Source organism: Falco rusticolus, chromosome 4 (genome assembly GCF_015220075.1).
Source record: "Falco rusticolus isolate bFalRus1 chromosome 4, bFalRus1.pri, whole genome shotgun sequence".
Classification (NCBI taxonomy): domain Eukaryota; kingdom Metazoa; phylum Chordata; class Aves; order Falconiformes; family Falconidae; genus Falco; species Falco rusticolus.
The window spans coordinates 89,012,049-89,036,537 of NC_051190.1; the positions used below are offsets into that span (position 1 = coordinate 89,012,049).

Consider the following 24,489-nt stretch of genomic DNA (forward strand, 5'->3'; position numbering starts at 1 on the left):
TTAGTACTGAATCTTTCATTACCTCTCATCAAAATGAGGTAAATAGCAACCCCCAGGACTATTCATTTTCCAAACTGCTTACTTGAGTCCCAGCTCAACCTCATTCATGCAGACAGACGGCAAAGGTAAGAAATCCAGAGAGCCAGAATGAGTAATGCATGCTTCGACAAACACGTACTCTCAGGGATGTGGGGCAGACACATAACCTGTAGTTCCTCCAACCAGGTGGTAATATGTTCTTTATCGCACACTAATCAACACACATTCCATACACATCACTTATGCCACAAAAAAATGAGTTTATTACTATCTTGGAACAATCAAGAAATAGATTGTGACATCTCTTTTTGTTAACAAACAATGCAGTAAGAACACACATCTGTAACAGTGCGGTACAAAAGGCCTTATCTATCTTGGGCTACGTGCAGGAACTGAAGGAGAGATCCCATCAATCAAGGAACATTAATATAGGATAAAGTGCTGAGAGTTCAGGAATCACTGGAGATTCTTGTGGGAAGAGCCTTCACATAACAGAGGAGGGAGTAAGGGATAGGGGCAGATGATAACAATGACATTTCTTATTGGCATAAATTAGGAACAAATTAAATACCTTCTTTGGGATGGCTGCATTAAAGCCGAAACTTTATCATCAAAGAATTTCTTCATAGCAAATCTGTCTAGAGCTTGATCAGCACTGTCAAAACAGAGACACAGATACCATGTTATTCCAGTTCAGGGTTATCTTGGAAATTCAGCAGGTTACTGCTTGAAATATGCCAAAATATTTGGAAGGAAAAAGAAGGAAAGGAAGAAAAAGAAAATAAAGGAGCACCTAACTAGGAACTCTGGCACTTACAAGTCAGACAAGAACTTTTTTTCCACTGACACCTTCTCATTCCACACCTTGCGGCAGTTTCCTTCCTGAGGCAAAGCACCTACTCCCTTATTCAATTAACTGAATTGCGTATTTCCAATGTGAATATGTCAAAGTCGTAATGCAATAAACTTTAGCAAAGCCAAGCAGCTCAGGCTCCAAAAGAAGGATACTTGCCATAATTTCCTGAGAGTGCCACTGGGGAGCTCTCTCTGTGAAATACAAATTTATTCTCTTTTTAAGAGGGAAGCAGCAACATTACGGAGATAAAAGCCACTGCCAAGCTCTAACCGTAGTACAGTACATGAGGTGCAAAGGATGCCGGACCGGAGGATCGTTTAAGCAGTCAAACAATACACTTAGCCTTTGTTTCTTGTTCCCTGAGCCACCAAAGGAGAGAATGTTTAAAATAAAAGTGTCAATCTTTTGAAAAAGAAACATTTTGCATCAGACAACCACAAACTCAGCAAATGCACAATTTAGAGCAACATATTCAGAAAAATACATTTCCTTCCATTCTCTATCCAGAATGGTTTTCTGATGTAGGTTTTCTGCCTGTATGCGAAGAAAGGCAAGAGGGTACAGAAAAAAGAAAGGGCCAAAAATCAGTATCAATTTAATCACATATGCCAAGTAACATGCTATGCTGGTTCTGTTGTATCTGTACCAGATAAAACAATGTGTCTCTAACAGATGTAGCTGACTGTGTTAATTAACATCAGGACAGAAAAAAAACATAAGTTTCAAATGAATTACACTCAGGAATCTCTATTTTTAAAGTCCACTTTTAGTTCAGCCTAAGTGAGTTCCGAGGAAAAAAAGCCTTGCGAAGTAAAGATATGCATATCAGGCTAAAAAAGGAATTTATACCTATTCCAAAAATGAATCAGGAGTTACTGATTGTCTTGACAGGGTGCCAGACAAGGCTAAGTCACAGCTTTCCTTCATGGATGTTAAAGATCACATCATGTGTGCTTAGAATATCCTCAATGCAAAAATTCTCTTCTTCACCTAATCTATCATACGTCTTCACACATCTTCCCCACACTACCACCCCGAATTTAGGCAACCCACTTGTAGCTGGCCAAAGACTGCTAGTACTTTACTTGTTAAAACAGAGTTTGCCAACTATTACAAAGAGCTCTGTTTTCCCTCGTTAAATTTAATGCCACATTATTCCTTCCCAGATGAGAAAAACAGATACTTATAACAAATAACTAAAAGGGAATTGCATCATAAGGCTTTTTCACTAAGCCTAGTTTTTTTGGCATGTGCATACAGACAGTTAGGAACTTTATTGAGCATGAACATCCTCAAAGTCTTCTGACACAGCCGCCAGCACCCTCAACAGCAGCACCTGCAGTAATTTCTGCTCCTAAGAAGTTGCCATGCACCACTTCCAGAGTCTTGATAATGCCAAGAATACAGAAAACCTCGCTGGAAAACTTCCCCAACCTCATTCTTACACAGAAAAGGTCAGTTTTGGATAGGAGCTGACAGATACCCAGAAGTTTAAAGGAGGCCTTCCAAACTCAGTCCTCCCCTGCAACCTCACTATAGGAATCCTGAATGTGTTTGGGGGAAAAGATGACACCTTTCATCATCACTGGGCTTTACAGTCACACCCAGGTGTTGTTCTGTTATGGTATTACTACAATGCATTTACGGCCAGGTACCACCTTTAAGGATGACACAAAATTGCAACACTGAAATCACAACACAGTGCTGTACTATCCTCACATGACAGATTTTTGTCATTCACAATACTTCTTAACAAAATATAAAATTGTGGCAATCGCTCTTCCAATTACTACTTGAAGATAGATGTATTTATTTTTTCAGCACACATTGGGGTGTATTATGCACTTGATTTCCTACTCTACAATTACCTGTCCACCACGCTTACCAGAGCGAACACCAGATTATTTTCGGAGATGCTGGTTTTACTGAAATCCATGAGTAACTTGGCACCAGCCTATAGGGATTGCAGACTTCATCCACTACTAGTATTCAATCAAATCTATTACTGACAGACTGGTGTGAATTCAGAACCAAATTTGATTTAACTATGACCTTTACAGTGAATTTTTATTTTAATACATTTATATATGTATATATAAAAGAGATCAAGGGAAAACAATCTGATTAAAAACCAAACCCCCCAAAATATATCACATTTCATCCCTTTGAGACCATTTATCAAATTTTATCTTTGTTGAAAAATAGTCAATTGTCATAATTTGAGCACTCTAAAACAATTAAAACCAAGTAATCAGACACCTATTATTAGAACGGACTTCAAGATAAAGTCTAGATTATTTCTTCAACTGCATTCTGCACCTGGATCAATGTCTATGAATTCCCTATTCAGATATTACTTGCAGATTCTAATACCTATTTTCCTTAAGTACTTTTGAATCAATGAGAAACTATTCCTGAAGGATGTGGCAGACAAATGGGTTTAATAGACTAAAGATGGTACCATTATATACAAATGTTTTCTTGCACACTTCTTCATTCACTTCAGAAGACCCTTTAGAGATTTTTCCTGCAGAATCACTGAATATCTCAGATGAGAAGGGACCTTAGGGTGTCTTCCCCCTAGTCCAACCTCCTGCTGAAAGCAGGACAGTTTTCCTGTAGTCATGAAAGCCATGTGTTTAAAGACATGCTTCAAGGCTCATTGAGAAGAAAACCTGACAAATCTTAACTGACAAACAGTACTGCAATTAAAATGCATCTTTTTCTGATGCTTCCTTAATTGTAAAAGGACACCTAATATGCATTATTCACAACTTACCTTGCAGAAACATTGGTGAAGTGCATATATGACGATATGACAACGCCTATCCTTCCTTTTCCTCCCTGTATTAGCAAAAAGGAGATGATAACTTATCTATTTGTTACATTATTAGGCATTATATTGACCCATACTAAACAGAACTTACAAGACAAGAGATTCAGAGATTCCTTTTGCTCATGCATCTCCTGTGCTGTTGGAAAGGTGGTAATGAGGGGAAGCAGCTTCTCTGTCTATACAAGCTGGCTGAGAAGTGACATAAAAAACACTAGGTAGGATTTCTATGTTGCGTGCCTGTCAAGTCTTACTGACCGAGAGGAAATTATTTTTTAAAAAAAATAAAAATCTTTATCAGTAGTAGAAATATTGTATCAACTATTATAATTTTTACATTATTTCTTCCAGAGATCATTCACAGTAAGTCTAAACGATGTTGCAATTCTTGGCACAAAATGCTATAAAATACCTATTTTGGAAAGCATATGAGTTTCCAACAGGTTTGGGCATTTTTACCTCCCCAGCACTTGAGACTCATAACAACTCTTTTTCTACGGATAATCTAAAAAATGTTCCAAAGTCTTATTAAATATCTACATGACACAGATTCAGTACAATTTACCAAGCAGTAGTTCTCACAGATTTCAAAACCGTTTCAGTGTCTCAGCTGATATAAGTTGCTCTATTTATATTTGTGGTTGGAAACTTTAAAGTAGTTATCGAAAGGCATTAATCAACAATATGCCTTACCAATTTGTATATAGAATACCTAGGAATACTTTGCCACCTTTTCTTTTGTCCCATGTATGGGTCATTCTCCTGGCTGCAGTCCTGCAGCTACTAAGAACTCAGCCGTGTCTCACACGAGCACAGCATTTTGCCTGCAAGCAGTTCAGGAGTGGGGACTACACAATCTGACTCAAAGAAAAGTTTTGGTCCCATTATCACCCTCATTCTGTTTAGAGTAGCGTCTGCCAGCAATACAGATTTGCCGCAAGTGTCACCAGCACAGCTACCAACTCTGTTCTACATTCGTTTTGTCTGTGTCTAATTAAGGCTTGTCCTTACTTCTTTTTATCACGAGCAAGCAAGGAGAAGTAACGCTGGGCAACGGCAGCTTTGCTGGAAGGCACTGCAACACTGCTGGTGGGCAGGACCTGCCAGTAGCACCCAGAAGGTACCCAACACCCTCATTTCCTACAACCACACAACAGTCTAAATGGATGATCCATGAGATGTCGCACATCCTTATCCAACAACAAAACCCATGAATGTCACAGAACATGAAAAGCTTCTACAGAGTTTGTTATTGAGCTGGAAAAACCTCAATACGCTTACAGAAGTAGGACTGACCTTCAGAGGAAGCGAACTAATGTCACTGCACGTGATACCCAGAGCAGAGGCTAGAACCCTGCGTACCGTAAAAAGCAATCTGTAACAAGCATGCAAGGTCAGCAGATTTAAGCTTACTTAAATCAACTGCAGATTTGGCACGCTGTTTCCATCACCGAAAACAGATCAAACTTCAGTTGTTTTTATTTTTTAAAATGAGTAAGAATAAAGGACAAGGTTCTTGAGAATGAACACAAACGGATAGGTGATGTGCATGCACAGAGCTCACTTACTCTGCAGTGGATCACCACCACGTGCTGAAGGTCACTGTTCAGCCAGGACTCCATAGCCTTGCAGATGGTGCACACCTTATTGAGAGGTGGAGCATGGAGATCAGGCCACCCCACATCCATAATCTGCAATTAAATAAATAACATTCACAAGAGATGCCTCGACTCTAATACTACATCTTAAAATTTGGCTTCAAATAATTGTGATGGTGAAGAGCCTCCACGTTTTTTTTCTAACCCCAGAAAATCATGTCATTCAAATGCCATCATGTAACTAAACTATGCTTAAGGGGAAAGAAGGGGATTTATATGTTGGGGTTTTTTTAAGATACTGGTACTTTTATAAAAACAAACAACTCCCCCTGCAAGTGACATCATTTCTGAAGATCCTGATTTCTTGAAGGATTTTCTATTGGAAATTCAGGTATTTTATAATGGTAAAATATTCAGAATGTCAAAATTAGGACAAAGAATGTTAGCTGGTCTGGTCCAGTATTTTGTGGTTGTTTTTATTTAATGTACAATTTATTTCTTTCATGTGCCACAGATCGACATTTCAAAATTTTGTTATTATTTTCTGTGCAACTTTAGTCACTATATAATAATGTTTACAAAACCTATTACTATTATAGGCGTACTTAACCCTAACAAAACCACTAACCATGAACAACTTAAACCTCTCATGATCAATAAAGAATTCAAAAGGTCAAAATTAAGAGTTCTTTTAATACTTCCCTCAGATAGAGTATATCTCTGCTGTTATAAATATACATCTGTGCTACCCTGGCCTTATAATAGCTGCTGAAGAGTACCTGCATATAATTTTTTACAACAAACGAACACAAGAGCTGGTGAGGAAGAACAAAAGACAGACATCACCAGCGCCCGTCCTTAGGTCTCTGCTGTGCAGGGAAGCAACAATGGCACATAGTACAAAAGGAGAGTCCAGATCTGAACTGAGTTCACCAGCTTCAGCTACCAGACTGCACGTTACAGCACGTAACCCCTAGCATCCTCCAACTGCACAAAGAAAGTACACTTGGAGTAAAATTCGCATCACTCAAAGGGAGTTTTCCAGTGGTCACGACAGGCTTCAGGTTCTGGGTGCGAAGTCTAAGAAAACAAAGGAGCAGTGACATAAAGCGCTGACCTAATGGACACAACACAGTGCTGGGGAAAAAAGAAAAAGGGATGCGCATGGGATTTTCTGTTGTCTTCCAGAAGTTGCTCCCTTACTCTGTCTATCTCACACGCATAGCTTCAGGGCTTATCAGGCCATTTAAGCTGCACTTAACACTGGAGAGGCACACTATGGAAGACAACCAGTACCTTTGGGTTAAGCTTGGCGAGGTCATATCTCTTTTCAGAGAGGTTTAACACCTGTTCAGAAAGAAAGAAAAAATACCAGCCATCAAGACTTCATAATTTATGTAGTAAATAGCTGTATTTGAAACACATGAAAATTAGCAGAAACTACAGTGTTGAGACTTCAGGATTGCCTACTGTTTTAGTAAACTAAATTAACGTGAAGTCAAGTAGCACTAGCAAATGTATTTTAGGTATTCAGTTAATACATGCTAAAACTGAAGATGAAACTAAATGCACATTTTGAAAAAGGGCAATTAAAATTCTGCTGTGTTTCATTTATTTCACATGGCTTTATTTTAGTCGGAGGTATACTGAGAGACCTGGGCACACGCAAAATAACTGCACAGCATGAGATTTAATACAGAAAAGTCTGGGAGGGTGCTACGGCCTGAAATGTTTGAATTTGAGTGCCTGGTGAGAAAACATTGGTCTTTTCAAACTTCACAGGGTAGATATGGCATAACTGTTTAACTACAGCTTAGCCTGTGAGATCTTGAGCTCCTCTGTCAACCCAGCAGTTGGCGATCATGCACTCAGTGCTTCACAAGGAACAGTTAAAGAGACAGACTGCTAAATGAACATAAATAAAAATAAAGCAGCCTATACAAGTATATCTGACTTCCATTAGGAAGTACTTTAAATCGGTAGCAATCAATAACAAAAAGGTGAAATATCAATGCTCAACAACTGAAGCGATGCTATTGAGGCAGATTCTCTTTCATGGCCTGGCTATTTCACATCACAATGAGTGTATAGATGTGTATAGATGACATTCACAATCATTTTAACCATCTCACTGCACTGCCAGAACGAGATAAACAGACCGTAAATACGAGAGAGAGGTCAAGAGGTCCATTATACAGTTTACTACTACCCAAGGTCAATTTAAGAACCCTTTTCTGAGGTGTATCATCATGTTTGGCAGTATTCAGCACTCTCAGCAGCAGCCTCATCAAAGGAGCCAAGACACAAACAGGCTGAAGAAACAACATCATTTTGCTTCTACAAGCTGGTGCCAGCTGCTCACTGATGTGTTACTTAAGTCGAATATGAAACCCCAACACAGCGGAAGCAGGAAGACATTATAGCATGTTTAGGAAAAAGTACACTTTCTGAACAAGAAATTCATCCAAAGGAGGAAGAAATCCCCAAATTAACAAAGTACCCAAGAAACAGGTTCTGTTTCAAGCTGCCTAAGGTTCTGGAATCACACATGACATCAAGCATAAAGGATGTACACCACTCATTAACCTCAAAACCCCAAAGAAAGCATAGAACATCTTTATATGATTAGGAACATGGTCTTTATTCCAAGATATTGTTTGCATTTTAAATAGATTACTGATGAAAAGCTAAAGAGCAATCAAAAATTCATGTGTGCGATGACTGTATTATTTGGGATCAGAAAGATATACCAACATTTCCAATTAAGACTACAGTCATCCTTCCAGAAATACCAACTGTAATTTAACAGGAATGAAACCACAAGTGTCTTATACAACTGACTCACAAAAAATTCTGTAATTTTCTATCAGTCTTAACATTTACAAAACATTTTAGTGGATAGTTGTATTTCTCAGTACAGGATTCTTAAAATCAGCGTTAAAGATATGTTAAGAGGTCAATTACCTAAAATTTTACACACACACACACACAAAAAAAAAAGTGCTATTTGGTGAGAAGTCTTTTTTATTCATCTTTCTTCTTGTATTTGTATGTAAGATTAGTTTAAAATTCCAGTGTCCCCAGACAGAGCCCTGTTCATGACAGGTATTTGTCACTGCTGGATCACATACTGAACTCAAAGGCGCTGCTGCACCCAAGTCCCTGTCGAGCTACAGAGACCAAACTGAGATACCCCAGGAGTCCTATCAGCTCAGAATACACACCAGAAGGTACAGAAACCAACATTTCACATACAACAACAAAACAAGAGGTCACCAAAGTCTTTGAAGAGAAGCAAAGCATATACTATGAATAGATGTCACTGTGCTGGTTGTGGCTGGGACAGAGTTAATTTTCCTCGCAGCAGCTACTACGGGGCTATGTTTTGGATCTGTGCTGGGAACAGCGTTGATAACGCAGAGATGTTTTCATTACTGCTGAGGGTGCCTGCACAGAGCCGAGGGCTGTTCTGCCTCTCACCCCACCCGCAGCGAGCAGGCTGGGGGGCACAAGGGGCTGGGAGGGGCACGGCTGGGACAGCTGCCCCCAGCAGACCCATGCATAGGGTCTGTTGCATAGGACACCATGCTCAGCACAAAGCTGGGGGAAGAAGAGGGAAGGGGGGGACATTCAGAGTGATGGCGTTTGCCTTCCCAAGCCCCTGCTGGGCATGCGGGAGCCCTGCCGCCAGGAGGGGGGCTGAGCCCCTCGTGCCCATGGGAGGCGGTGGGTGAACCCCCCCTTTTGCCGTGCTGTGCGCGCGGCTCCTGCTTTACCCATTAACCTGTCTTTATCTCAACCCACGGGTTTTCCCACCTTTACTCTTCTGATTCTCTCCCCTATCCCACTGGGGGGGAGAGAGCGAGTGGCTGCGTGGGGCTTAGTTGCCAGCTGGGGTTAACCCATGACACAGGTGAAGATTAACTCCATCCTTTTTAGCCCCTTTTTGGCATATCCTAACCTACCCATTCTGGTACAAGAAAGGCACATTACCCTTTAGTTCTATGAAACTTAAAATGATTTTGCCCTAAATTTTACAACTTCATCTAATGAATAAAAATGAACTAAGATAAGCGGGGAAAAAGAAACACTTCCCCCTCATACAGAGCAGAGAAAAAACGTCCCCCTCCCCCCTTCCCATATGATTTAATATTGAACTGGGAAGTAGCTTTTACTATTAAGATAATATTAGTTCTCTCACTCTGCTGAATGTTAAGCAACACCATAGAACAAAAATAAGGAGACCTTTTAACTGGAGAAAGAGACTCTTGTGAAGGTACTAAAGGGTCTTGGATTTGGTCGGCTTCTTCGTCAGATGACCAGAAATAGAAAATCCCATACCAAAGAACAGAAACAAATAGCATGTAGCTGACAATTTTGGAAAGCAAAACATGAACTGTGCTCACACAACGGAAAGTACTGACTGGGAATGATTCACCAGTCTACAGCCCATTCCATTAAGGAGAACAGGCTGGGAAAGCAGGCCAGCAAAACCCTTCTACCAGGTGACAGCAAACTCCTAGCTGAAAACAATGGTAGCCCTGTGTTGAATAAAGAGCAGGGCAAAGAGGAAGGTGGCCAAAACAAGACATAAGCTAAAATTAACAAATAGTTCCAACCAGTAAAGTGACACCAACACACTAGTGTTACCTCATCATTTATACATGCAGGACCAAGGAAATGCACAGCAGTGATATTAATCTAACCCAGCAACAAATATGAATATGCTAAGACTGCAGTGTAACCACTGAAATATAAATATATAAATTGTAGCAGTGGCTTTGGGGGTTTGTCTCACTTTTTCAAAAGAACTGACCATGAATTTAGACAATTAACAGTATTTACTTTCAGATTCTTTACGCCTTTGACATAAATGAGTTACTGTTCATCAGCTGCTGTGTACACCCCTGTGTAGATACCTCTCTAGCTATTTTAGAATAGTTTACTCCACAAAAAACTTTATTAGCTTTTGGTCACTGTGGATAAAAATGTAGTTGGAGCACACTAATACAGCAGCAGACAGGAGTACGGTAACTTGCTCATTTATTACCACTCTAAATCAGTATCAAGAGAACTGCTTTGTCAACTGTAAGCAATAAACACTGCAATAAAACCTGTCCAAGACACCAAAAAAACCATACATATTTATCTATTTTAAACAAAAAAACATTCAGTTTTAGGAAATGAACACAAAATCAGAAGTCTACAGACAAGCTTATCATGGATTGCTTTTAGTCAAAAGCTCAAAATATCTGAATGACTGTGCATTATGCCGCTCTACAAGTGCAATGCATGGCAAAAGTTTGAGTCAAAATAGCATGACAAATACATTCCTGATGAAGCTGATCAAAACAGCAACATAATGGTGAGTTTATTTTTGCAAAATGAATTTTTCAATTGACAGCAACTGTGCCATTTACACTGCTTTTTGCTGTCTGACAGATGTTTTCACTGTTTGTATTTGGAAAGTACCAGCGTAAAACAGCACTCACTTGGAATGGAGCCTTTGAATTGTGCAACAACATATGCATTCCTTCGTAACCAAGAGACAATTTTATTAGGAAATAAAAGGACATTTCAGTCTATCCTTTAAGCCTCCTTACTTATGAAAGGTTTGGGGTTTCAAATAAACTTTTATTGCAGAAAGAATCCATCAAAGAGAATGTGCTGCACAAAAGTAAACTTATCAATGCACTACTGTGTCTCGGCCACCTTAAAAACTACTTTATTAACAGGTGTATTATAGAATATTTCATATCTCTCATTTCTTTCTTTTCTCTAATCCAGTGATTCTGAGAATCCATGATTAATATCAAAAAGTAATAAGCATGAAAGAGAGTGGCCTCCAGATGCTCCAGGGGAGGTTTAGATCAGACATGAGGAAACATGTCTTCACTGAAAGGGTTGTCAAGCATTGGAACAGGCTACCCAGGGAAGCTGAGTCACCGCCCCTGGAGGTATTTAAAAGACATGTAGATGTGGCACTTAGGGACACGTGTTAGTGGCAGACAGGGCAGTGTTAGGTTAACAGTTGAACTCTATGATATTAAGTGTCTTTTCCAACCTAAATTGTTCTATTTTGTGATTGAAAAAGTCTTTTGCTACATTTGACATAAAAGTTTGCTTGTTGTAACAGCCAATTTCTAAAAGCTATCAGCTTTCTAAGAACAGGCTTTTACAACTCTGCATGAATGAATTTTGACATATCGTTGGATTCTTTCGGAGTAACATCATCTTTAATTTCTCAACATAACGTGACTTCCCTCTTGCTGACTAAGCCACACACATAAAACCAGAATAAACTGATGGTGGTACTACACAGGTACTACAAAAATTCATTTTTGAAGTTTTTTTGTCTGTTGGAGAAAAGTCACATTTCTTCTAGGAACCAAAGTCTTCTAGGAAACTTTTTTTTTTTAGGACAACAAAGCAGAGAAAAACTCACTGCAAGCTCTGGATAGACTTCCATCTCTCTATTAAGGACTCTAGTCTTAGACTGTCAAAGTATAATCCTCTACTGTTAGGGGAAATGTGATACTTAAAGAGTTTTTGTTCATACTCTTCATAACAAAGCCTCAAACAGGCAACAACTCAATGCTTTGGGTGCACCATTCCTCCTTCTCTGTCCTTACCATCAACTATAGTAGCAACAATTTAACATACATAAAAATCCAGAGGGAGAACAGCTAAGAATGACAAATGCTGATTTGCAGTATACATTCTGCTAGCTGAGACCCTGACCCAATGAAAGAGTAAAACTTCTTATCAACCTCAGCAGCACTGCTCACTTGCATACTTCTCTTGGGGTGGGGGTGTGTGTTGGGGTGGCTGCTGCTGCTGCTATACACATGCCTCTTAAGCAGACCGGTCTTTGAAACACAATAAACAAATGATAGTTTAAAAATGAGCTCTCTGGATCTACAGCGTAGCTGTGGTTTGCCAGGTTATCTTACAAATTTACAGAAACTCATTTGGAGCAGATGGCATCAAACCCCCTTTTGACCAAGCCAGCCAATTTCCAAAGTACTCATTAGACTATAAATTAATAAATAGAACAAAGATAAAACAAACCCCAAAAGACCCTACAGTTCTAAACTTTGACAGAGAAACTGACTGCAATCGCACATAGAGTGACGGCACCCTAAACAAGGCTCACCATATACCAGATTTTTGTAATACAAACAGGTATTCAGTGAGATTTAACTGGACTGAGACTACAAGCTTATTTCATAAATACCAAAACACTGCTGTCACATGGCAAAGGCCATGGAGAACAGGCAAATTTGAACCAGTAAAGCTTTACATACAGGTCACCTTCAAACTGTTACTGTCTTGTGCCTTACAAGATACCAGCGCCTGATAGGAGGGGAGTCAAGGGCAAGAAGAAAGCAGCATCCTGAGGACATCAGACCACATTACAAGTACTACAAGTGCAACTTGAGGACAACAGCTGCTTCATAATGCTTCTATGACACCTCAGTTTGTGAGCAAAAGATAAATGTATTTAAATCATTAGGTGGAATCTTTCCAGAAACTAAATTTCCACCTCAAGTCAAGTACATGCCCCCAAAGCCACAGATTTCCTTATAATAGTTCACACATGCTACCTAAAAAGACAATAGAAGACAAAAGCAAATAAAATATCGTCCCTGTTTTAAATTCACCTTCACAGAACAAGCTGAGACAATACATGCCACAGAGTTTAGATGCATTAGCCAGAAAAGAGCACAGGAGATTAACAGATTGCATCATCATTTAAAAAAAATTTTGCACACGGAGCTCATTATATATTTGCTTACAGTCCCTACAGAAAAATCAAACAGCAGAGAAAAAAATGCATCTAAATCAAGTTAATAAGAAAGAGCTGGACAAAACACACAAACAGCAACCCTACTTTTCATGTTGCTTCACAATATAGAGACAGCCGTGACGATGAGAGACCATCAGATACCCAGTTGAGGACCCAGATGTAGCCGCTGCTAGACAAAAGAACACACTCCACATTGTAGGGTATGTACCTTTCAAAAGCCTGCTTTGGACAATGAAAATAGTTTAATTATTCTACAGCATTTGATTACGTGCTATCACAACAGCAACTGCAGTGCCACCAGCAGAAAAGTGCTTTTAGTACTTAGTGCTTAGAACACTACTGAAAATCTTTCTCTTGCTTGCAAAGCTGTAAAGGAGGACCAAAGAGGTTTTAGATGAGTGACTTTCAGTTTGTAATGGTAATGTGGACATACAAGTGGTCTTTCTGCAGGACAGAAAATGATGTATCACAAAACACTGATCCTACACGTACCAAGTAATTATCCCCATGTTTGGATTTGAGCATTCGAGTTACATCTTGTAGATTGTGAAGGTATGTTTCCTCAGAAGAGCTAGCAGGAAAGGATACAGCAATGATCCGCTCTGTGATGTAAGTGAGGTCAAGTTCATAGCCTTCCTCCATAATGTGATCAAAGTCTGCACTTCTGTGAAGAAATTAGATGTGGCAGTTCAGAGCATAGCAGCTGAGAACAAATATAGCATATTAATGAGAAGAAACTGCAACTTCGACTCGCAGAGTCAAACATCTGATGTTTCCAGTATTTTCATTACAATTGCAACTTATTAAATGCCTACAGAGCTCAAATTATTCAGTTCAGTACACAAATGGAGTTAGCCAAACAGGGTTGTCCACATTAAAACTATAGTGAAAAAATCTCTGCAACCAATAATGTAGAAAGGCAGTAAAACTAGTGCAACAAATCTGGGAGTTAAATAAAAACCATATAGGTACTTATGTCTCCACAAATCTTTTCGGTAGAATTCTGCAAATGCTTTACAAATTGGTAGATTCATCAGTGACCTGTAAAACACTGTTGATAGATATCATCTTGATATCTGCTCTGAGTAGCACTGAAGCGAATCCAAAACCAGTCCCCAAACTGCAACAGACACCAATGTAATGCAATTAATCTCACAGGTTAGTCTCCAGATACTGACTTGCCTTTCTTTCCCAGGCTGAGAGCACAGCCAGGCACCTTACCTTATCCTCCTTAACAGAATAATCAGAGGATACAGCCATGAAGTTAAAAGCTCAGCAAACATGCCCAGTTGCTTTCTCAGACAGGGATTGTAAAAATGGTCCTTGCACAGCAGGACATGTCTTGCAGAAGACTGAACTCACAGAAATCACAGCCACAACTAACAACACCCAAACCCACCACAGCATTATGTGACACTACTACACAAAATATAGAAGAAATACTTGCCGTGATCCTTTGTCACAACTGAAAGAGGAGTCCTTCGAAGCACTGCTGGAATTCTGGAAGAAAGCAAGCAGAGCAGCAAATCAAGTACCTTCCTTGCTGATGTCAATGATCCTGCCTTTTCTCCTCATTTATTATGTCCATACTGTGCAAAACCACACCAACAATAGGATAAGAGGACCATTGCTTTATGTTTTGACTGCAAACATTGTGGTTATAGCCAGGTTATGGCCAGCTATTAATATGGACTTACTACTACCTTTTCCAGCTCACTACTGCCAGAGAAGGACTGGTTGCCTTTTGTGCTCTCCTTAATAACTGCATTAGGATTAGGAAAACATTTATGGACTTCTGAGAAGAGGGAGCTTCAATTTCTGTATAAACCTGCAAAAGTTAAGTTCCTCTCAAGTGACTTTCTTAGGACAACATTGAAAAAATATACCAAATTTATTCCAGTATTAGAGTCCTGGGAGTTTGAACAGAAACCTGAGCTGCAATAGTTTCCCTTTATGAGACCTTCACATGTGTCCTTTGTAGCTCCATTTGTTTGGTAATAATAACAGTGCATTAAAAAGTGTCAAAATGTTCTCCCCCCGAGCCTTCATAATAGATATTTTCTCCCCCCATTTTAGCTGTCTCGGAATTAAGCTCCAATGTGACAGTCACCCAAGCTCTCTGAGGAGCAGAGAGAAACAGAGACATCTAGAGGGGTCAGTATTCCTTCCTTCCAGGATGATTTTCGGAAAAACAAAGCTATTACTATACTAACGTTAAATACAACTACATAAAAATATTTACTTTACATTTAGATATATCTATACAGAAAATAAGAAGTTCAATTTCATATCATGTATCATTAACTCTGTAAGAGAAGAAGTATTCAGTTGTCTTCCCGCCCTGAATTTATACCTACTACACAGAAAAATGCACAGAAAAGCTTATTTAGATGAAGGGTAAGAGCTGGAAAGCCACTAAACCCTACCTATTTTGGCTACACACACAACAAAGGTTTCCAAACCAAATAAATGGTGTTTGAATGCAAGAGGCCTTACAACTAGAACTTTCCATACAGTGATGCTGTATATCCAAATCTGGGAACAGCTAGGACACATATAAGCATGCAAGTGGCATGTTTTCTTCCAAAATTTCTGGAAATGAGTTTTTCTGGCAACTGTGAAAGCACATCTGATGGCATAAGGTGCCCCTCCCCCTGTGGTGCTTGGTCCCAGTTCCACTAGCTCCTGTCTTAGACAACAGAAAACGAGGAAACTTAACGATGTTTTCAGCTTCTTTTTACTCAATTCTTTCTTAGGATTTTAAAGGCTGTAGGTAATACACCATGCATGCCAAAACAAGTAAATACCTAATAACTGAAATTCAAGACAAAGCTTTCAGCACGTTTTGGTTTCATAACCAGGAGGCAATTAGCAGAACATGCCTCTCTCTCTACTTCCTTAGCCCCTGTGTGTCACACAGATGTAGCCATTCCGTAGAGTACTTCCACCATTTTTTAATATGTTTTATGACTAAACCTCCCTGTAACCTGAATAATCAGTCACTTAGTGGCTTCCTCTGCTAAGAAAACACATGATGAAATCATTCTCTCTTGCCCACTGCTGTAGCATATATACTAGCATATAACCTAGTAGCACACAGCATATAAACATATGAACAACAACATAATGCAAACCACTGTCAGAAAAAAACACTTGTGAGATCTGTATTTGCTGCATGCTTGCCACGTCACCTACTGACATGCATGGTACTATAGACCATTTCCTGCTCTGTGTACAAAAAGGGATAATCCTAACAACTTCCACAATTCAACAGCTGGTGCAACTTCAAAGTTAAATTACCACTGCTGTTTGAAAAGGCATTTTATTCAAGTAGCCACCTCACCTGGTTGTCACGTTTCATTGCAAGGTCTCAAATAGCTGCAAGACTCTGCAGTTTGTCATTACAGGTACACTTTTATACAAATTCTGGACAGCTCTCAAAATCAAGAGAGCCCTACCATCTTCAGAAGATGCTTTGATTCAGACCATGAAACTTCCCATTGCCTATGTACGGTGCATCGAACAACTAAATTTTACTTAATCCGTCGTAAGGTTAAGATCACCTTGTACATTATATGTTGACTACGGTCAATGACTTGTTGGCAAATGGACTGTCAAGGACACACCTCCGTTTCTCTGCATGTTCTCCAGATCATAATCACTTCTTCCTCTCTTCCATGGCTTAATTATCTTGTATCTAGATGTATTCTTTTTTTCTTCAGTTTTCCTTTTTACTTTTTGGTTGGTTTTTTTTATCAGTTATCAATGACTACACCACTAACTTTTCTCCTCACAGTTAAAATAGTCAGCAAAATCCAACAAAGACACTATCCATGAGTTACTACAGAGGCAAAAGGGTTACTGAAAGAAGCTTCTTAAAGGTTTGAGGAAACGTTTTTTTGAGGTTTGAGGAAACATACCATTTATGCAACACACCCCTAGGATGTGTTCTCAAACACATGAATAAGCTGTTACAGCATTTCTCACAACAGGCTATCTGTAAACTGGAGCTGTATCTTATCATGCTTCTGTCTGAATTCAGGTTTAATAGTCAATTAAAACCAATCTTCAACTTCTGTAACTGCCTCTCTTTCTTATTTGTTTTTCCCCCAACATTTCTGTGCAGTATCAGGGTCATTTCACTGGTAAGAAGGGATTCTTCTGCTTCTGAACCAAACCATACACACCTACCAGCAGAATACAAGTTTCATCAGGCACTGGATTTAACAGCACAGGACAGACTATCCATAAAGGCAAATTATCTCCATCCAAGTAAAAAAACAAATCTGCTATTTTCTGCCTCCTTGCACACAGGAGGGACAATGGCAAAACATTTGGCTGATCTTCCAAGACAGCAAACGCCACCTGGCATCTCCCAGGGTGGACAATTACACAGAAAAACTTGCCAAACAAGACAGGATTTTCATTTCCTATCAATCAACAGCAGGAAAGAAGATGAAGGGGAATGAAAAATAATGGCTCAAAACAGGGTATTTAACCACAGCTGGCTAAAAATTCAGAGTTAGATGCAGCAGAACTAGCATTTGATTTGTTGCCAGTAGGACAGACCACCCTGAGATTACTCTTCATTGAGCTTCTCCCCACAATTCCTGTTCCCCTGCTTCCCCAGGACTACCTGGCAATGCAGATAGCGTAACCAGTCAGCTGAGGAAGAGTTTTGAAAACAGAAAACACCTCCCATTTACCCACTCATTCAGTTTTAAGGATTTTTTTATATCCCAAACATCAGATCAATCCCAAAACAATAACAGATAAATGTTACCCCTATGTAAAAAGTGCAAAGAGCCTTTTGGTCAGACAAACTTAGCTGCAGTTGCAGGAAAGCCAGCAGGGGGAAGCAATTGCTTCTCAAAAGACATCGGCCTCCTCTCCAGCCACAGACCGACACTAATAAGCGAATTCGTTGTATCCAAGGCACTACGTCACTGCCCTTTTCAGTGAAAACTCAAGCCGTACAACTCCTTCCTTTGACATCCTCCTTACTGCTGCTTTTACCATCTTCGGCTCCTGCATCTAGTCCACACTGCACAGCTTGCTATTCCAACTTTCTCAAAAACACAGTCCTCAGATGAGACCACCCCAGAGCCCAGCACAGCCTAGACGTGATTCAGAAGCTAAGAAACAGGCCCATATTTAATTCGACATCATTTTCACCAGGTCATAATAGTTATGAGAAGGTAAGGTTCCCAGAACAGCCTGCGGGTGATGGCAGCAGAGGAAGTGGGCGAGACAGCGATTAAAGCATAGCTTGGACAATACAGGCTTTTGAGTCCTATTTATTCACCTTCCCCTGACAGCAAAGAGGGTGAACCTGCCTGTGGATTGCCTGGTCTGCCTCACACTGCAAGCTTGTGCTGCCCCAGGCAGCAGGCTGCATCTCAGACCTTTGCAATCTCCCTCCCAGCCTCTCCACAGCTTCAGAGCAAAACCATGACATGAGGTATAGTACCAGCCACCTTGCACAGTGTGGCACTGGGGTGGCATTGAGACACACCTTCTGCACTAGTCCAGAAACAGAAGGAATAAGAAATAACCTCTCTGCTAAGCCTTCATCCCTTCGCCTATGACGACAGGCTGCCTGTCGAGGAAAGAAACAGGGACAATCAAGTGAAAAATAATGCCTGTAAAAATAAACAAATAACAAAAAAATTAAATCATATTTGTAAAAAAATCTTCTATCTCAGCAAGATTATCAGTCTTTGCAAGAACCAACTAAAGGAACTTGGGTTCTGGCTGTCAGGCTTACATACTCCACAGGCTAAAGTCCTCTGTAGCAGAACTTCAGAGACCAGAAAGATCACAGAAGGGGACAAAGGGTGAAGGGAGATCAGCTTTGCCCCAGATAAATTTATGCTCATTTTATCAGTACACTGATTTACTATCTTTCATATGATATCTCTGGGGGAAAAAAATATAAAAAACTTAGTATGTAAACTGCTAGTTTCCAAAGCCAAAGTAAAAATAGACATGTGGGCTACACATGGTCTTAGAAATACCAGGTGGGGTAATGACTCACCCCTTTCAAAACTAGAATCAAAGTCAGGCTAAGGAAGCCAAACAAAAAGACATTCAGTAGCCTTTCCCAAGGCCCCGTTCCTGGCACTGAACCATGATATAAAAATATAGTATCAACTTAAAAGCGATCTCAACAGAATTTAAGAGCTACTGGTTTCAAGGACTGAGTTGTTTTAAACAGCTGAGACACCTGTACATCAACTGTATGCTCCCCTGAAGAACTGCACCTCTGAAAACTCACAGCTGCAGGGTATGACATGCACTCACGCTGCTCAGCTCTTTCTCTCCTGGGCTTCTTGGGTGGGAGCATTAGCAAGTGTCAGGATCAATGAGTAGAAACTACAACTATCTGAAATGTGAATCAACGAGTAATCTGTGACTTAACAGTATCAGGACATACTCCTAAAGAACGACATCTATCTATTTGGGAATAAATATTTAATTTGTGCCTATTTTTAATGTTGATATAAGCATCAGAAAACTTGATTAGCTATCTGTCAAAATTACATGCATTTCACACAGCTTTTAATTAGCTTATGAAATTTTATTACACACAATTGTCCACCATTCAAACAGCCACAAATAAGAATATGAATAGAGAGACTGATCAGTGGGAGACCCGAATGCATTTTAACCAAATTTGTAATGGTATTTTCATTCCCCAAGCCACGGAGAGGAATCAGAAGAAATTCTCTAACCTATTCTAAGGCACAGTGTAACATTTCTATACACTCTGTGGTACTGCAGAAAAGACAGGACAATGAACTACACTGATCGTTGGACCACGCCACCACAATAACTCCCACTGACAGAGTAGCTGCTTTTAGAAGCTGCAATGAAACACATGTTTGGATATCTTGGATGAGAACCAAAATTTGCATAATCTTTTGGCCTCTGGCTTTAGAATGATTCCTAATGCGGAAAACAAAGATTCATGCCTTGTGAATACAAATGTGTCTGTTACCGTGTATCTATTCTTGCAGTAAATATTTTTCAAAAAAAATAATTTAAAAATTCTTCTTGGGAGCTGACTCTCTGCAGAAGAAATTTACCAGTATTTCTACTGCAAACAGCTATTTGTTTGGCCATACATTTTATTTTTGTTTTGTAAGAATGAACTGTTCCCATGTAGTGCAACAGCAAGAGTCTGGACAAATGTCCCCCTCACAAGTAGCGGCGTCTGCAGAAGTTACAAATTCCAGCTTGCTGTCTCCCTGCCAAAAACTCCCCTGGCTCTTCACTGCTAGCAAAGCTGCTCCCACAGTTCTTCCCTACAGCACTTCAGCCAAGACAAGCCAGGCTCCCCCACACAAGTTTATGTGCGGCTTCGTACTCCAGCGCATCTTTATTAAGTCTGTGGGGCACATACGGACCTTCCAGCTACCACTCTGCCAGGGCAACGAGGAGCTAACCCAGGTGCAAAGATCACCTTCCTGCTCACTTCAATTCAGCAAAGCAGACCTGCTCACAGCTTGAAAGCTCATGGTACAGCTGGGTCTTCTAGCCATTCTTTTATCTTCTTCTAAAAAACTGGAATTTGTAACAGAGAGAAGGCACATAGCAGATTTTTGCTACAAAGAGCTCTTTAGGAGAGAATACTGGACGCATATAAAGTCCAATTCAAGTGAGAATGAATCACAATTGATGTTTTACTTCACATACAATTTTACAGATACACATATTCTCATTTGGAAAATCGTAATACTTCTGAAGCCTTAGTCCTACCATGTCTCAAGACTACAGGTTCACACCAAGCCTTGCGAGGCTAGCACCCAGCCCTCAGCTACACTTAAGTGCTGCTAAGTGTTTCTTGCACACCCAGACCCGGAGCACACCTCCCTGGGTAAACGAAGTCATGTCAACATTCGAATAACTGTGTTCCACTGCAAACCTATGGGGAAACTTACTACAGCCGTATTTAAGTATTACCATGTTAAGTGAGGAGTTTACCTCAACTGACTAAAATAATATATGTGCTCCAGCTCCAGTTGTAGCAAAGTTTCATAATTACTCCAGAGCTTTGAAACAGCTTCCTGGATAAGTACTACCCATGGGCAATGTTGTTCAGCACAACAGACACAGCAGAGTGCAAAGGTTTCTGCATTAATTTGCACCTACTATGTTATGAGCATCTGTGGAAGTCCTGCAGAGCACGACCCAGCAGCACCTAATGCAAAGCTCCTGTATGTCTGTGCTCTACCGCCTCACTCTGTAAAAAGATACAGCAATGTCCACAGCAGAAAGAAAAAACGTAGTGTCAGAGGGAAAGACTTCAGAAGTAATCTCCCAAGTTTCTCGCTGACCTAGTTAAGATGCCAAGAGATCAAAACTGAAGCAAACTTTCACCACAAATTTAGCACCCCATTAACTAACAGAAAATTCTGTGCACGTAATTCTTGGACAGAAGGTGGCAGAATCACATCTGCCAGCCTTCAGTTGAAACAAGAAGCCTCATTTATTTCTTCTTAATATGTTAATCTTACAAATAAAGTATGATTCCAGTCCACAGGGGCATGAGAAAGGCCTCTAAAATGTAAGAAAATGCACTTCTGACTTCCCGAGAAAGAAAGTGTTATCCGTGCCTCTGAACTATCCCAAACGTTAGAATTAATCTAATAAAATTTTGGATATTCAAGCCAAATTATCTTTGTTGATGTTTACATAGCTTTCCTATAAAGCAGTAAGGGCTGACATTAGAAATACTCCATTAATAGTCATGTTGCTAGGAGAAAGCAAGAAAGCTTTTCTTTACTGGACCAGATGTCATGGAGCAAGGTGCAAAGGAGAGAGAAGAGAGAAGAAATCCCAGAGCCAAAAAAGGGTCAGGCTGGTTAAAGCAGTCTCCTTCAATTCAGTTAATAAATCAAAAGGAGAAGCGTGCCACAAATTTAGAAGGAAGAAACGGCAGGAAGACAAGAGACACACCTCCCCTCAGCACCACCCCGCCAGGATGTGTGCTGCAGTCACGGGTCACAGAACTGGAGCTGCAGACCCTCACCCGAGCAATGGCTGCGCCTAGCCCCACTGCCCGGAGACAGCACTTAAAATTCCCCCAGCCCTGCAGCTTTACACCTCCTCTTTTCCCAATGGGAATAGGTGTTCCTACCACTGTGTTTCAGTTGGAAACATTCTTCTATATCCCAGTGACCCCCCGGCCCCTCACCGACGCCACCCTTTGCACCTGGGGTATACTGGTCCATAGAAAATAACTACCAAAAGTTTCAGGAAAGTTGATAATGGTCAAATAATAACCAATGCAAAAGATACAGGACAACAGGCAGAGCTGAAAAAGCACTGCTTGCCATTAAGGCTGCAAAACAGCTGTGCATGAACCTCCGCATGTACAGCAAACACCCAAAAACATATGACCTGGGCTTGTGTAATAAGCAACCAGCACAAACAGAACCCTCTGAAGTATTCAGATACAACAAAGCTCAAACCTTCCAACAATAGAAAATGATCTGCAATTATTTGCCTCACAATGTATCTCATTATTTTGCTTCACATTTGTTACGCTAGAAGCAGCTGTCAAAATCAATTATTCACATGCAGATAACTAAGAAGTTTGCCCTTTTCTGACTTTTTTATTTTAGTTAATTTGTCCAGTTAAGGAAGAGTGAAATGAAGGGAGAAATAAACTTGTCACCAGACATTTTAGCTGATGTCAATATAAAATACACTCTAGCAACTTAGAAATAGGTATAATTTTACTGGAACAGTGTGGATAATAGCACGGATCCAACCACAGAGATGGCCTCGCTTGTACAAAAATACTTACTGACACCCCAAGTAAACAAATTATACCTGCTAATACAAATGCAACCTCTGTGATGGTCTCCTGCTTTTATGGGTAGTCAAGAATCAGAACTCTTCACACCCTGCACTGAGCAGCACCAGCAGAAGCCTGCAGCACTAAACCACCGATGACAGTGCAAAACAAATGCAACACACACAAGACCAACACTGTGAAATAGATGCTCACCTATCATGATAGAGAGCTGTTCTTGAATTGAACAGCAGGTTAGTGAAGACCACAGGCATCTTGCAAGTCCCTCCCTCTGCCCCTTTTCAGATGTTAACTTCATCTTTACAGCAGTGAATAACATACCTGCAACACAGTTGCCTACTAACAGATACTTAACTATAGGCATCTCCCATGATTTATTTAAAAATGAAAGAAACTTGACATCTCTGATAAAAGGCAACTGCAAAGAACTTCAAGAAATCTCTTCTTCACCTTACTTCTTTCACAGAAATTGTGCTGAAACTCGAAGTGTAAGTGCTATCAGCATTGAAATGTGCAATACTTCCCATTTGCAAAAATTTCTACATCACTTAGAAGACTGGGTTCTACTGCACTTCAATAAATGTATTTAATACTACTTGTACCAGTAGTACTACAGTAGCAATTCTAAAGGGTTGCAAAGGGGCATTTAATCCGTTTTGTAAACAACATGGCACAGTAACTTGAGCAAATAAAGGCTAAAAGATCAACTGCATATTGACCACACTACAAGAATATTCTTTCTGCTGAAAAAAATCTCTTGCATTTCTGAACTCCTCTGAATACAATCAGTCTATGAAGTTCTAAATATTTCTCTTCGCTTCTTCCCTGCTTGATTCAGAAATAAGGATCACAGAGTTCAGTTCATTGTTCCTGGATAAACTCAGGAGGGGACACACACTAATTATCCTAAACAAAGGATTAATCACACAGTATAGAAACTAAAGCACGTGCTTTGAAAACAGCTAGCAATGAATGCTTTGTGAAGATGCAATAAAAATAAGCAGCCACAAACAGGAAAATAAATCAGGCCAAGTTAAGGAAAAAAAAAAAAAAGAAATAAAATGGAATTACTTACAGTTCTGGTTACATGATTTTTGACAGCCTCAGAGTTATTAGCCTACAAAAGGAGAAAAGTTAACAAAAGTTACTTTTGTTTTCCAGATAGTTTAACTACATTCTAAGAAATCCCCTCCTCGTATATACACACAACAATCAAAATAAATAATTCAGATGTACATATACATTCTACAGCGTTAATAACCAAACTATCAAACAGATTCAGAAAACAAACTGCTATTACACTATCATCCTGCATATCCAGGTCTTGTAAAGCAGCATTCAGCTACTCAGGGTGCTTACTCCAAGTTACAATATACACGGGGATGTATGCTGTTAACCATCTACCATTCCCTTTTGCATTTTTTCCCCAATCTCTCATGTTACGCTTTTTCATGAAAACAGACAATTATGTGGGTATTGACAAAATGAACTGCCTAGGACTTTCTTTAAGAACTGTGTAAAATCTCTGTT

At 39.9% G+C, this 24,489-nt stretch overlaps 1 protein-coding gene across 9 annotated transcripts in view; it reads right to left on the bottom strand.

Moving 5' to 3' along the window:
• Positions 1-24,489, bottom strand: part of TNS3 (tensin 3) — a 235,740-nt gene that overhangs the window by 101,156 nt on the left and 110,095 nt on the right. For all 9 annotated transcript variants that reach the window (XM_037386083.1, XM_037386084.1, XM_037386080.1 and 6 more), the window contains 7 exons: positions 24,035-24,076; positions 14,584-14,636; positions 13,629-13,800; positions 6,623-6,673; positions 5,297-5,419; positions 3,675-3,739; positions 611-694 (listed from right to left, as the gene is read on the bottom strand). In XM_037386083.1, coding sequence (XP_037241980.1) covers positions 611-694; positions 3,675-3,739; positions 5,297-5,419; positions 6,623-6,673; positions 13,629-13,800; positions 14,584-14,636; positions 24,035-24,076 — 590 coding nt within the window. The remainder of the gene's footprint in view (positions 1-610; positions 695-3,674; positions 3,740-5,296; positions 5,420-6,622; positions 6,674-13,628; positions 13,801-14,583; positions 14,637-24,034; positions 24,077-24,489) is intronic.